Source organism: Lynx canadensis, chromosome A1 (assembly GCF_007474595.2).
Source record: "Lynx canadensis isolate LIC74 chromosome A1, mLynCan4.pri.v2, whole genome shotgun sequence".
NCBI lineage: Eukaryota > Metazoa > Chordata > Mammalia > Carnivora > Felidae > Lynx > Lynx canadensis.
Window position 1 is genome coordinate 228988110 of NC_044303.2, and position 15231 is coordinate 229003340.

The window sequence follows — 15231 nt, forward strand, 5'->3', positions numbered from 1 at the left end:
TCAAGAGAAAACAGAGTAGCAAAGGCAGTTTAGTAGTTATGGAAAATAGGAAATGTGAAAAGAAGTGAAATTTGTCCTCTGCTACAAAATAGAACATTAGATAAGAGGCAAAAAGCCCTTCTTTTCTTTTTTTTTTTTTTATATATATGAAATTTATTGACAAATTGGTTTCCATACAACACCCAGTGCTCATCCCAAAAGGTGCCCTCCTCAATACCCATCACCCACCCTCCCCTCCCTCCCACCCCCCATCAACCCTCAGTTTGTTCTCAGTTTTTAACAGTCTCTTATGCTTTGGCTCTCTCCCACTCTAAGCCCTTATTTTCATAATAACTTTCTGGATCGTGTCTCACCCCGTTATGTGAAAAAGATTATAAAAGATCAGTTGTGACGTAACGGAGAGAAGGACAGCTTATTGAAGCTCTTGTGGTCTAATCTCTCTTAATAGTGAAGCACACTGTTTGCCTCTCTGAGAAATAAAGGGCCCAGGATAATTTTAGATTATTTATCCAAGAAAAATGATGAAAACCGCTTAACATTTTGGTTACAAAACTCAGACAAAAGCGTTACTGGTCAATAACCTGCCATTTGGATGTTAGAAATTTTGGCCCGCCGCAAATCCTAGGAAGGATAACGAATGGATTAAAAAACCCCAACATTGCACTTTGTCATAATCGCAAGAGATGCCTTTTTCCTAATGAGATTGTTTGATTCTGTCTTTGTATGCCAAAACATTTTTCATGGGTTGTACTTTATGGTTAGGGCTGTGGTTTGGGGCATTTAAGGGTGCAATTTGAGAAGTGAATATCTATTAAAATGTGTCATGCTGTTTACACTGGTGGGCACAACTAGGGGTTCCTCTTGAATTTTCCTATTCCTGTATCTTCTCAAGTGTCCTTTTTGCAGATCAGTCAATGAATGGGTTGGATGGTGATGTAGTTGATATCTCCAAACCAGCTGGGTTGTCTTACATCCCATTATGATCTACGTGAATGCTAATGTGCATATGTAATATAGGTCGTTCTCATCTCAGCTCTAACATCTCCCTTTTGCGTTTCAGTGCCACATGCATATCAAGAGCCCTACAGACTTCGAGTGGCTGAAACAGTGCAGATTTTATTTTAACGAAGATTCCGACAAGATGATGATCCACATCACGGATGTGGCTTTCATATACCAGAATGAATTTTTAGGCTGCACTGACAGGCTTGTTATAACTCCACTCACAGACAGGTGATGGAAGGTTCTGTGATCCCACAACCTCTTTCCCTCCACCCACTCCCCTACATTTTTATCCTCCTGAGTCACTCAGGAGATTTCTGCCTCATGTCTCTTTAGGGTTTATAGGCTCTTTTATACCAAAGTCTTTGAAATACGGTATCTTTAGCTTTACCCATGGGTCTTTGCATGGGATTTGGGTTTTTGTGACCGAAACGCTTTGCTTCCTTTGCCTTCAGTCTTAGGGAGGCTAAGTTTAAACGACCTCAGTGGACATCAGCGGGGCAAGAAAAGGAATTAACTGCCGTGTCAATAGGTGCAAATCACAGTTGGCCTTGAGGGTTGCACTGGGGACGGTGGCACCTGCTGTTATTAGAGATGATTAAGATGGTTTCCTAGCAGGAAAGAAATTGAGTATCAATACAGGTGAAAAGTGATGGGGAGGACATTGGCCAGGATGCCTGGAGTTCTCTGTTGTCCTCTGCCTGTTGCGTAGCAACTCTGTTAGCCAGAGCCGCCTTGCGCTTTCCCTGGACTCAGTTTCCTCATCTGTAAGATGAGCCAGTCTGTCTCCAAGAGTCGTTGCGCAGCTCATATTCTGTAATTCACTTAGTCCACTTTGAACTTTGTGGCATCAACTAATTGCATATGTGCTCTGTTCAGGGATGCGCTGCCACTTATTTTGGACAAAATGGCTGAGTGTTAAAAGCAGTATTTGGCCTCAGTGGAAGCTGATGGTGAATATCATTTATTTTCATGGAATGAACTTCTGGGCTATTAGATGACAAATACTGTCACACCAGGGGCCCCTGGGTGGCTCAGTCAGTTAAGCGTCCAACTTTGGCCCAGGTCATGATCTCACGGTTTGTAAATTCGAGACTGGCGTCGGGCTCTGTGCTGACAGCTCGGAGCCTGGAGCCCGATTCAGATTCTGTCTCCAATTCTCTGTGCCCTTCCCCCCACTTGCACTCTGTCTCTCTCTCTCTCTCTCTCTCTCTCTCAAAAATAAATAAATATTAAAAAAAAAAAAAAAAAGAAGGGGCGCCTGGGTGGCTCAGTCGGTTAAGCGTCCGACTTCGGCTCAGGTCATGATCTCGCGGTCCGTGAGTTTGAGCCCCGCGTTGGGCTCTGTGCTGACGGCTCGGAGCCTGGAGCCTGTTTCCGATTCTGTGTCTCCCTCTCTCTCTCTGACCCTCCCCTGTTCATGCTCTGTCTCTCTCTGTCTCAAAAATAAATAAACGTTTAAAAAAGATATTTTAAAATAAAAAAAAATGTTCTCACACAAAACATGGAAGTTTGACACAAGCATGTTACTCACATGCTGCTTGATTGTTCTCTCTGCTCATTCCGGATGCTAAATGAAATGCTGACCTGCAACCGAGAGACTTTATTGTCACTCTCCTCCTCTTCATTGTCTTTCGATTCCTCCTTATGCCTGGATTGGAGGTGACTTATACTGGATGCTCTTGGATGTCCTTTTGGAGTGTTTCTCTTTGTTTTGAAGCACAGAGGCAGATAATCACAAAACGTGACCAGTTCCTTGAGACGCTTGTGGCTCAGGCAGTGATTTCACACCTACTGTCTTCTTAGGCTCCCAGCACCCCCCTCCCTCCCTAGCGAAGACCGCCTCTCCTGTCCTGTGGGGAAGATGCCGTCACAGGAGGGGCCGCGCCCTCGGTCCCCACTCACGCCTCGGCTATCCAGGGCACCTGCTCTTGGGCAGTCAGTTCTCTGGATGGATGGTCTGTGCGGCCATCCAAAGCCAACATCCCCACCGCCAGTGATTTCCTCTCTGGGACAGCATCAGTTTTCACTTCTGGCTGGGTCCTTCTCATCAACTTGCAAATATGCTGTAATTGCTACCGGAAAGAAAATCCTCCTGTGACGCCTCAGCGTTTCTTCCCACGCCTGTGCTCTCATCACAACTCCTTGGAAGCACCCATTTGTCTTTCACCTCTTTTATGTGGAATTCACTCCAGTTGGGCTCTCTGCGTTAGTTTCTTTTTTTCTTTTTTTTAATTTTTTTTTCAACGTTTATTTATTTTTGGGACAAAGAGAGACAGAGCATGAACGGGGGAGGGTCAGAGAGAGAGGGAGACACAGAATCGGAAACAGCCTCCAGGCTCTGAGCCATCAGCCCAGAGCCCGACGCGGGGCTCGAACTCACGGACCGCGAGATCGTGACCTGGCTGAAGTCGGAGGCTTAACCGACTGCGCCACCCAGGCGCCCCTCTCTGCGTTAGTTTCTTACTGATCCCGTGACAGGTCACCACAGACTTAGAAGGTTAAACAACCCAAATTAATGATTTTACAGTCTGTGTGTCAGAGGTCTGACACTCGTCAGCGTGGCTGACTCCCTCCTGGAGCCTGTAAGGGCGAACCCCCTTCCCGTGCTTGCAGGCTGTTGGCAGAATTCGTATCTTGGCCGTGGAGGACGCGAGGCCGGGTTTTCTTGCTGACTGTCAGCTGAAGGCCGTTCCCCGCTTTGGGAGGCTGTACTTTTTCTTGGTTCATCTTCACAGACGGCAGCGGCGGGTTGAGACCCTTTCAGGCATCGACTCTCCTCTGTCTTCAGTCCCACATCTGACCCGGTCTTCTGCCTCCCTTCTCTCCTCTGAAGGACTCGTGAGATTAGATTGGTCCCGACAGGTGATCCCGGATCATCGCAAGACCTTTGACATCATAGCTGCAAGGTCCCGTTAGTCACTCGAGGCAACCTGTTCACAGGTTCCGGGGATTCGAATGTGGATCTCTTTGGGGTGTAGCTGCCCCTCATACTCTCTGCCTTCTCTGGAAGCTACCATGCAGACGTTTTCTGTTGCTCCGTGTGCTAGTCATTTCTTGTTCTTGTCTTTCCTGACCCGTGAGGGAGCGCCGGTGTGCACAGCTGAGCACTCTGTCCTTTGTGACCCACTGTCGTCACATGGCTTCCAAGACACCACACTGTCCTGGCTCTGTACTGTTCCAGTTGGCCCTTCGTACCCTTGTTCTGCTTCCCCTTTACCTTCCCAGTTTAAGCCCAGAATGTGCCGGGAGTCTTGTCCGTCTACGCTCGCTGCTCAGGTGATCTCCTGTGGCTGCGAGTGTCATCCAGTTGTGGACTCCCCAGTCTGCACCCGGCCCGGGCTTCTCGCCTGAGCTCCAGACACATCTATCCACGTACCTGCCCAACGTGTCCACTCGGATGCTTGCCCGGAATTCACAGTTAACAGCTTTGATCGTCCCCCACAGACGCACCCTCCTTAGTCTTCCTCATCTTAGCAAATGGCGGTTCCGTCCTTGGGTCGCTCAAGCCAAAATGCCTGGAGCATCTCTGATACCTTCCTTTTTCTCTTGCTTTATTATCTCCCCCTCTGTCATCAAGTTTGCTCAGCACCATTCCCAGAATTCACCTGGGATGTGACCACTTTTCACCCATTGCTGTTACCATGCTGCTCCAAACCACCATAATCTCTAGCGTGGATTCTTGCAACAGTATTTTGACTGGTCTCCCTGCTCCTGCCATTGCCCTGCCCCCCTGCCCCCCGCTGTGGTCTATTCTCAATTCAGACACTGGAAGTCCTATTCTGTCATCTATTTGCCTCAGTCCCTGCACTTTCTTTTTTTTTTTTAATTAAAAAAAATTTTTTTTTAACGTTTATTTATTTTTGAGACAGAGAGAGACAGAGCACGAACGGGGGAGGGGCAGAGAGAGAGGGAGACACAGAATCGGAAGCAGGCTCCAGGCTCTGAGCCATCAGCCCAGAGCCCGACGCGGGGCTTGAACTCACGGACCGCGAGATCGTGACCTGAGCCGAAGTCGGACGCTTAACCGACTGAGCCACCCAGGCGCCCCTCCCTGCACTGTCTTTCTATCTCACCCAAAATAAAGTGACCTTATGTGGCATGGCATGATGTGGCCCCAGCTATTTTTCTGTTTCTTCTTCCTCATTCAGCTCCGGCCACTTGCTCCTTAGCTGTTCTCGAACAGCACACTCTTGCTTCGGGGCCCTTGCCCTTACTGTCCCCTTGAGCTGGAACTCTTTTTCCCTTCAGTACTGGCATGGCTTGCTCCCTCACCTTCAGGGCTCTGTTCAAATGTCACCTCAGAGGGCACTTCAGACCCACCACAAGAAGCAGAGACCCCCACACTCCCCCTAGCCCTCCTGACCAACTTTATTGTTTCTGTTTCCTATTTTGGAATAACTTGTTACCTTCCTTTAACATGTCAGCTAAAGAGCTGGCATGGACTTCCTGTGACTTGTTTACTGCCCCTGCAAGAGTGCTGTCACATTATAGGTGCTAAATAAGCATTTCCAGAATGAATGAACGAAATGTTTATTTTCAGAGGCACATCTTTGTGATGAAAAATTTAAATAGTACAAAAGGACATAAAGTTGAAAGTGTGAGAGTAAATTTTTTTCTTTTTTTTTTTTTTAACACTTAACAGTTTATTTCCTCTTCTAGAAATTTCAAATGCTAGTATGTCAAAATTCTTTTTAATTTTTACATATAGGTATTGGTAAATTTTTACATTTAATTTACATTTAATTTTTACATATAGGTATTGGTATATAGTCTACAAACTTCTCTGCATCTTAATTCTTTCACTATATTCATTGTCTTGTACATCTTTCTGTATCAAAAAAACTTGAGAACTTTAAATTTTTTTTAAATGTTTATTTTTGAGAGAGAGAGAGAGAGAGAGGACCCATGTGAGCAGGGGAGGGACAGAGACACACACACACACACACACACACACACACACACACACACACACAATCCAAAGCAGGCTCCAGGCTCTGAGCTGTTAGCACAGAGCCTGACATGGGGCTCGAACTCACAAATGGTGAGATCATGACATGAGCCAAAGTTGGATGTTTAACCGACTAAGCCACCCACGCACCCCAGAGAACTTGAGAACTTTAGAAACACAGCAGGTGTCTGTTAAGTATAGAAGTGGAAGTGATTCCAGGGTTTGTTTCAGCCTGTGTCCCCCTCAATGTTCATTTGCTTATTTTTCTTTAACTCTCTTGATTATGGGAGAAGTGAGTTACTTTTTTTTTTTTTTTTTTTTTTTTTTTTGCCGGTCACTGAGATTCCACTGTAAGCATTCCTGCCCTTTTCCCGAAGAATTCCTCACTAAAGTTAATCCTTAAAAAAATCAAAGGGCAGAGGCATTGATATCTCATCAGTCTTTTGCTGACTGCCCCGTGGAAAGTCAACAACGTTGGTGGCTGTAGTCTCTGGGAAGCTCAACATCACATGGATGGAGTTGCCATTGTTCCAGATGATAAAATAGTTATTCTAATTCACTAAAAACATATAGTGCCTTTCTCTGAAAGCTCGTGGTGTTTTTTCATGGCCGTTCCCTCCTTCCACTCTGGGCACAAGCAGAGAAGACAGGAATCATTCTACTACACTGTCACTCAGGCAGAGGGCAGCAGGAATCAAAGGCTTATAGAAGTTTCTCATCTGCTTGATAAGAAATGTACACGGGTCTAAACAGAAAAACATGTGCCTTTCTCTGAAGTATTCTCACAGCTTCTGTGAATCATACTTGTGTGTTGAGCACTGGACTCTGCCCTTAATAGCTGCATCGTCTTGGCCCAGACACCTAAACTCTCTGATTCCCTCCTTTTGGAATCACTGTGTGGACTAGAGGTGACAGATGTAGGTAATGAGGGCCTGGCACTCAGTAAATGTTACTCATTATTATTGTTGCTATGACTATGGTTATTCCCAATCATCAATAACACATTCTTTATCAATGTTTCCTTTTTTTTTTTTTTTTTTTTGGGAGAGAGAGAAAGAGAGAGAGAACATGAGAGTGAGAGAGTACCAGTGGGGTGGGCAGAGGGGGGAGAAAAGAGAGAATCTTAAGTAGGCTCCATGCCCAGTGCAGAGCCCTATGCAAGGCTCGAGCTCATGACCATGAGATCATGATCTGAGCTGAAATCAAGAGTCAGATGCTTAACTGACTGAGCCACCCAGGTGCCTCTCAATGTTTCCTTCTGTTTCTCCTTAAGTACGTCCTATAATCAGAGTCTATAACTAAACCCCCCAAGAAAAGAAACAAAGAAAAATATGTTCTTGATGCGTGTACCATAATTGCATTGGGAAATTTCCCAGCATTTTGCAATCAATACTGTTTAAGAATAGGAACCAAAGGCACTACTGGCTTATATGTGATGAAATGCATGTAGGGTGCTATGAATGTTGGTGACAGATTTGCTTAAATTGCATACCATAATGAGACCCAGGTCATGAGGTTGGTCATTGCTGGTTTAGCATGGTGGTCACATTCTGCATCTCTCTCTCTCTCTCTCTCTCTCTCTCTCTCTCTCAAACTCTTGGTGTGATAGAAAGGAATCATATTTTATTTTTATTTTATTATTTCTTAAGTAGGCTACATGCCCAACTTGGGGCTTGAACTCATGACTGAGATTAAGAGTCTCATGCTCTGCCTCCTGAGCCAGCCAGACACCCCACATTCTGCATCTTTAACTCCAGTAGCTGTTGGGATAGGAGGAACCAGATAGGAGCGTATGGCTGGACGGGCACAAGCCATTTGTTTAGTAAATGTTCATAGAGTCCTAGGTGCCAGGGTTTAGGCAAATATTTGGAAGTACAAATGTGAACTAGACCCAGCTCCTGAGAACAGAGATTTTACGGCAGCCTAGCGGAGAGAGAGAAAACTGCGGAGCAGGCCCCTAGATCACATCAGAGTCCAAATTGTGTTCCTGAATGATGACACTTTTGAAATCAGCAAAGACACTGGAAAGGAAAGCAGGAAAGGGAGGGAGAGAGGTACACATGCATGTAGAATACTCGGGATGGTCAAGTAAACAAGGACATGAAGATTTTCTGGCAGATGCACGCTTGTCTCTGAAAGGCAGGTCCTCGAAGAGCCCGGGTGCCAGCCTAGCAGATGGACAGAAGCCCCACCCCCCAGAGGAAGTAAGGGATAAAGCGCCTGGCTTGCCTGCTCATTTTCCGCACGAATAGGATGACTTCTTTTAGGCAACCTAACAACTTACTACTGCTTCAGTTCAAATATAAACCCAAACGGTCCCAGTTATAAAGAGGGTTTGCAAGACAGAGTAGCTGGGGGTCAGAGCTCTCGGAGATTTATTTCTTACCCTGGCGGGGTGGACGTGTTCTCGAGCCGGGCAGCTGAGGGCTTGCCGCCAGACAGGTAGGCTCGGATCTCGGCTCTGCTACCACGATCTCGAGAGAAGTAATTCCATCTCTGTGAGCCTTTCTCCTGATCTGTAAGGTGGGAAAAACGACAGTAGCTTCCCTGCAGGATTCTCTGGGCTTAAGCGAGATAATGTAGGTGGAGCACAACGTGTTAACTATTTTTAGACACTGCTCCGCAAGGGATGACAAAAGTGCAAGGCGGGAAATAAAACTTTGAATTAAAAGGCAAAATCAAAGTGAGCTTGGGCGTCCTCCTGTATTGTCCTCTCCATTTCCAGGCTCCATATACATTCACGGCTAAGTCATTTACTTGCCTTTTTAGGAACCCACTTCCAATGAAATACAGACTCTGGAGGACCTCTGGTTGGTGTGCTTGCTGTTTATTCCCACCTTTCACATTGGACTATCACTTGATTTCCTTTGAAGTTTTTTTCAAGTCCAGGTGAATTCTTTATAGAGTTCGCTGTAGGAAAGCCCTCAACTTCATCACTTTGTAGATTCATCACTTTGACAGCACTGGGTGATGCTGGAGAATTGAGTGATTCATCAGTGAGTTATCAGGGTAGTTTTTTCCTTCCCAGGCACTCTTGTATTTCCTCATCAGAGTCTTTTATTTGTTAATATCATGTGATAAGAGATAATAGAAGGTATGTGCAAGGTACAGTAGGCACTCCCAGAAATAGATTGAAGATATGATTATATAGCAATGTGTGATTTGTCTCATGTGATCATTTGTACCCAAGTACATCAAATTATTGACTCTTAGATTCCCAGAAGGGAATTGATCTAATGGTTCCCAATCTGTTTCATAGAACACTATTCTCTAGATGTTGGTAGATTTCTGTGAAAAACGTTGCCAAGTAAGTTTTGGAAATGCTGTGTACTATTTTTTCACAGTTGGAGAATCTCACGCTGTACGTTGTCATGAGAAAGCCTGTTGAAACTTTTTAAGAGTTTTCAAACTGAGTTAACCATAGGCCAGCCCCTCCTTTTTCCTTAACAAATATCCATAAGGAAAGTGTATATTAGGGTGCAGTTTTGGAAATGCTATGTAGGGACAGTGGCTTAAATTTTCCATTTTTAAGTCTTGTGCGCAGTTCATTTTACTGTGATGTCCCAGAAATGTCATCTAGGTGCCGGGGGGCATGGTTCTAGTGATGTCTCTATTCCTCCAGGTGTTATATCACGTTGGCTCAAGCTCTGGGAATGAGCATGGGAGGAGCTCCCACTGGACCCGCAGGAACAGGAAAAACAGAAACTACGAAAGATATGGGTCGATGTCTCGGGAAGTATGTCGTGGTTTTCAATTGTTCCGACCAGATGGATTTCCGAGGACTTGGACGGATTTTTAAAGGTGAGGGTTATATTTTTTATTTGATGAGAAATTTAAAGCTAAGGTAGAATATCTGGTTAAGATTTATTTTGGGGGGCATCTGCGTGGCTCAGTCGGTAAAGCATCCAACTTCGGCTCAGGTCATGATCTCACGGTCTGTGAGTTCGAGCCCCGCATTGGGCTCTGTGCTGACAGCTCAGAGCCTGGAACCCGCTTCAGATGCTGTGTCTCCCCCTCGCTCTGCCCCTCCCCTGCTCATGCTTTGTGTCTCTCTCTCAATAATAAATAAACGTTAAAAAAAAGATTTATTTTTCAACAACTGGCTGTATTTCAGTGTCATTTTTCAACTTTGTACAACTTTTTGGAAAATCCAAATCTTAACCACTCTTGTGTGGATCAAATGTCAACATCACTTGCCATTGTAATGTTCCTTTATCCCTGCAGGTTGGCTGTTTACAGATAGAGCGCCATATTGTGAGTTATTTCAGGGGCACTTTATGCATAATCTATTTGTTCAAGTTTATTTTTGAGCAGACTTATCTCTGGCTTGTCTTGGCAGCTGCAAAATGCTCTTTTCCTTGGCTTTCCGAAATTATATACTAATTGGATTTTCTATTTAATTTCCCTTCGAAGGATTAGCACAGTCTGGATCCTGGGGTTGTTTTGATGAATTTAACCGTATCGATTTACCAGTTCTGTCAGTGGCAGCCCAGCAAATTTCCATTATTCTGACATGTAAAAAGGAGCGCAAGAAGTCTTTTATTTTTACCGATGGAGATAATGTGACTATGAACCCTGAATTTGGACTTTTCCTGACCATGGTAAGGAACCACAAGAAGAGCTGCTGAATTTCAGCCTTCATCTCACAGCTTTCATGCATTTCCCTCGTCTTAGGTCACTTATTTTTCATGAATGGAAATTGCGACAGTAATTTTAACTGCTGTGTGAAGGCCTTTGGTGTTAAACAAAGCTCATGTTAATAACTTGTGATGTAGTCTCTCCAGTTAAAAGGAGAGTGAGATATGTAAATGAGTTCTTCGGTTGTCAGTCCAGATTTGCTGTGTGGACATAATGAATCTTTTAGTGCCGTGCTAATGTGTGTGTGTTGCCCCATGACTGTGTCATTCATCTGTGGGTCTTATTTTCTGTACAGAATCCTGGCTATGCTGGACGGCAGGAGCTTCCTGAAAACTTGAAGATTAACTTCCGCTCCGTGGCCATGATGGTGCCTGACCGACAGATTATCATCAGGGTGAAGTTGGCTAGTTGCGGCTTCATTGACAACGTCGTTTTGGCCAGGAAGTTTTATACTCTCTACAAGCTGTGTGAGGAGCAGCTTTCTAAGCAGGTGTGATGTTCTGAAAGTCTCTCTGGACTTATGCATACTTAGTTTTTCTATTCAGTGAGATTTGCTCATTTCGAAAAATTGTACACTGGGGTTGTTGACAGATTACCTTATGGATACAAAGTACAAAGTTGTATCGTTATGAAATCAATTTTATATGCATAGTTTCCTGAAGTACATTTAAGTAAATTAATATTTACAGCATAAAAATGAGATGAGTACTATCTGAACTGATTTAAGAGCCAAAGAATTATAAATATTAATACTTGCTCTTTATCCCACCTGTACATTAATCATAATATGTGTTGTGCGTCCTCATGGTTTTCAGGAACCTCTCAATCATTTACTCCTCTTACATCCAATATCTTCCACATATTGGGCCAAGCTTTGCCAATTGTCTATTTTATCTATGGTAACTTCTTTGCTAAGTTGTCTGTACTGTTTAGCGTAGCAGGTTCTGACATCATGCAGCTTTGCAGTTAAGAGGCATGAGATTAATCATGTATTACTTTTGTGTTAGTTTTGTGTTATCTGTTGCTGTGTGACAACGGCTCCACCAACTTACTGGTTTAAAACAATACACAATTTATTGTTTCATGGTTTCTGTAGGTCAGGAGTCCTGGTACATCTTGGCTGGATCCTCTACTTAGAGGGTAACAAGGTCTTGGCTCCCTGTTTGGAGAAGGATTTGCTTCTAAGCTCACTCACGTTGTTGGCAGAATTCTGTTACTTGAGGTTGAAAGACTGAGGGATTCTGTTTCTTGCTGGCTGTCAGCTGGAGAAGGCCACCTCAGTTCCTGCAGGCTGAATGCCATTCTTTGCCACATGGGATCCCCCAACACGGCCACTTGCCTTCTCAAAGTCAGCAAGGGAAAAAGGTTCTGGCAAGATGAGTGCTATGGTCTTGTATTAGGATTCTCTAGAGAAACAGAACCAATAGGATATATGTGTATATACCTGTAAGGAAATTTATTATAAGGTATTGGCTCACAGTTATGGAGGTAGAGAAGTTCCATGATCTGTTGTCTGTAAGCTGGAGACCAGCTGATGGTGTAGTTTGAAGGGTTGATGGTATAGATTCTAGTCCAAGTCTGAAGGCCAGACAACTAGGAGCATTGAGGACAGCAGTGGTTGATATCCCAGCCTAGCAGTAGGGCAGAGCGAGCAAATCCATCCTTTCTCCACCTTTTTGTTCTACTGGGGTCCTCAGCACTTGAATGGTGCACTCTTACATGGGGGAGGGCCATCTTCTTTACTCAGTCTACCAGTTCAAATGCTAATCTCTTCCAGAAACTTCTTTGGAGACACACCCACAAATAACGTTAATCAGCTCTCTGGGCATCTTGTGACCCAAACTGACACATAAAATTAACCATCACACATCTTATGTAATGTGACCACATGAACACATACACAGAAATCACATATGGCCAGTCATTGTTGCTATATTATATTGGTTAAAACAAGCCTAGCTCCTACCACACTCAAAGGGAAAAGATTATGCAAGGACACAGACACCAGGAGGTGGGGATCATCCCACAAATTTCTGGGACATATAAAAATTACTGAAAGAATGCACTAAATAATAATACACTGCAATAAACATAAAACTGTAACACAAATAAAATCTCTTAACATATATAATACTTTGGTTCCTCTCTACTCTAGTCTCCATTCCAAACTTCTTTGACTCTAGATTATTTTTTTATACGCCCAAGCTCAGTTAAATTACTTTCCCACTGAAAATGCTCTTTGTTTCTTCTGCTTATTGAAGCCTTTACTCACCCATTCTCCTTTTTTCTTCTGTCAAAGAAATATTTTTCCATGCTGTTTCTTGCATGTAGAAAACTCCCACATCACTGGCTCCTGTCTCCTTCTTCTCTACTGTTTCGTTTCTACTTTTCTTCATGCCAACAGCCCTGCTCACAGGTCGTTGTCATGAAATGAGCCAACGTGCCCGTAACAGTTGGCCCCGTGCTGATCTCTGGGTGAACATTCTATGAATCTCACTTCATGCCCACAGATTTAACTGAGTCCAGCTCTGAGAAATTTTCCTTAATTCCACACATCAGCACTTTCAAGTCATGGTTACTTTTTAGCGAGTTTCCTCATATTTTTACCTTTTTACCTCTATTAGAATTTAAACTCCTTGAAGGCAGGAACTCAGTCCAAATATTTTTATGTGCTCCATCCTCCAAATGATTTGTCTGAAGTGAGGCGTACTGCTCCCAGTTACCTTAGCCCCTAATTGTTTTTTTTTTTTCTATGTGGTAAAGCATATATAACATTAAATTTGCCATCTTCACCGTTCGTAAATGTACAGTTCAGTAGTATTCAGGATACTTACAATGCTATGAAACTGATCGGCATAACGTTTTCATCTTGCAAAACTCTGTACCCATTAAATAGAAATTCTTCTCTTGCTGCTCTCTCAGCCCCTGATGACCAACAGCCTACTTGTTTCCATGCATCTTCCTACTTTAGATACCTCATGTAAATGGGATTGTAAGCATTTGTCTTTTTTGACTGGCTTATTTTGCTTAGCATAATGTCCTCTCGGTTTACCCGTGGTGTAGGATATGGCAGGATTTGCTTCCTTTTTATGACTGAAGAAAGGATGCCGCATTTTCATTTTCCTGTTCATCTGAAGGTGGGCATTTGGGTTGCTTCTGTCTCTTGGCTGTTGTGAATACTGTTGCTGTCATTATGGGTGTGCAACTGCCTCTTTGAGATCCTGCTTTCAATTATTTGGATATATACTCAAAAGAGGGGTTTCTGGATCCTATGGTGGTTCTATTTTCAATTTTTTGAGCAACTGGCATACTGTTTTCCATAGTGGTTAGATAATCAGTTTTTAATTATTCACTTTATAGGTGATAAAATTTGTTATGATTTGAGCTTTTACAGGTATATATCAAGGGAATAACAAAGCTGGGGCTTGGCTTTCTGGTTTGTCCTTATTTTTCCCGGCTCTAGGTAATCCTAGAATAGGACTACTTTTCTTCCTTCTTAAAACCTGTCTTTTTGCCTATCAGTGTGTGTGTGTATGTATATATACACACATTCCTGGTTCAGAGTTTTAGCTTTAGAGATATGAGGACATTTTCCTATGGATGACTGATTAAGAAGAGGCTCAGGGAGACGTGTATACTCTAAGAGGAAATTCTCCCTGTCAAGATATATTTATTAGCTCTGATCTAAGGGCTTAAATTAGTGATTGTCCATGAGAGAACTCTTTTGGATATTCTCAGTTTGCTCTAAAAATACATACTGATAAGAATTTATTGCTTCACTAACTACACTTTTTTTCTAAAGGAAAATTAGCATTTATTCGTTATTGTGAAGAGGTATTTTGTCAAGTTTGTATCGTTTTCATGCACAAGTTAATATTGAAAATAAGCCCACTGTACCTCACATTCTTCAGGTACATTATGATTTTGGTCTGCGGAACATTCTGTCAGTTCTGCGAACGCTGGGAGCCGCAAAAAGAGCCAACCCCACAGATACGGAATCAACAATCGTCATGCGTGTTCTGCGAGACATGAATCTTTCTAAACTAGTAAGATTCACAGATGGAAATGTTCCACCAACTTAGATATCAGTTCAGCTAACTAAGCACAAATGAGATTTAGAAATATTTATTTAAAATACTCATTTAAAATGCTTAATAATCAGCCAAAGTGCTGGAGAGCCTAACTTTAGACTTTTTCAGACGTTGCTTTTGTGGTAACTCATATCTAGTCTAACATATGCCTATTTCGATAGAATTCAAATGGATTTTTAAAAATCCACATGTTAAGTTTCCAAATACCTTGAAATACTTTTGGGTTTTAGAGTTAAATCTCACCTTCTTTAAAGTCTGTAGAACCCAGCAGGAAGTTATATGTAAATTTAACAAGTGTGTAATTTCACACTCTCTCATTTCATAGGTGAGACTGAAAATCAATTGTTCAGTGTCAGTGAATCTATGTACAGGGTGACAGATGGTATATTTTATTTCAAAATAAAAGGGTGGAGCAAATTCCAATTCATGAATTTGTTACTATCTCTTATTTCAATTATTATTTTTAAAATTTCAATTAGAAATTGTAGGTTATGTGGTAATTCCCCGAACTGATTATTATTTTATGGAGAGGTTGTCATATGGGCACTA

The 15231-nt window shown here is 43.0% G+C and overlaps 1 protein-coding gene across 1 annotated transcript in view; it reads left to right on the forward strand.

Annotated features, from left to right (window-relative positions):
• Positions 1–15231, forward strand: part of DNAH5 (dynein axonemal heavy chain 5) — a 232406-nt gene that overhangs the window by 89588 nt on the left and 127587 nt on the right. The window contains 5 exon segments of the mRNA XM_032594188.1: positions 1061–1233; positions 9576–9754; positions 10367–10554; positions 10887–11081; positions 14503–14637. Coding sequence (XP_032450079.1) covers positions 1061–1233; positions 9576–9754; positions 10367–10554; positions 10887–11081; positions 14503–14637 — 870 coding nt within the window.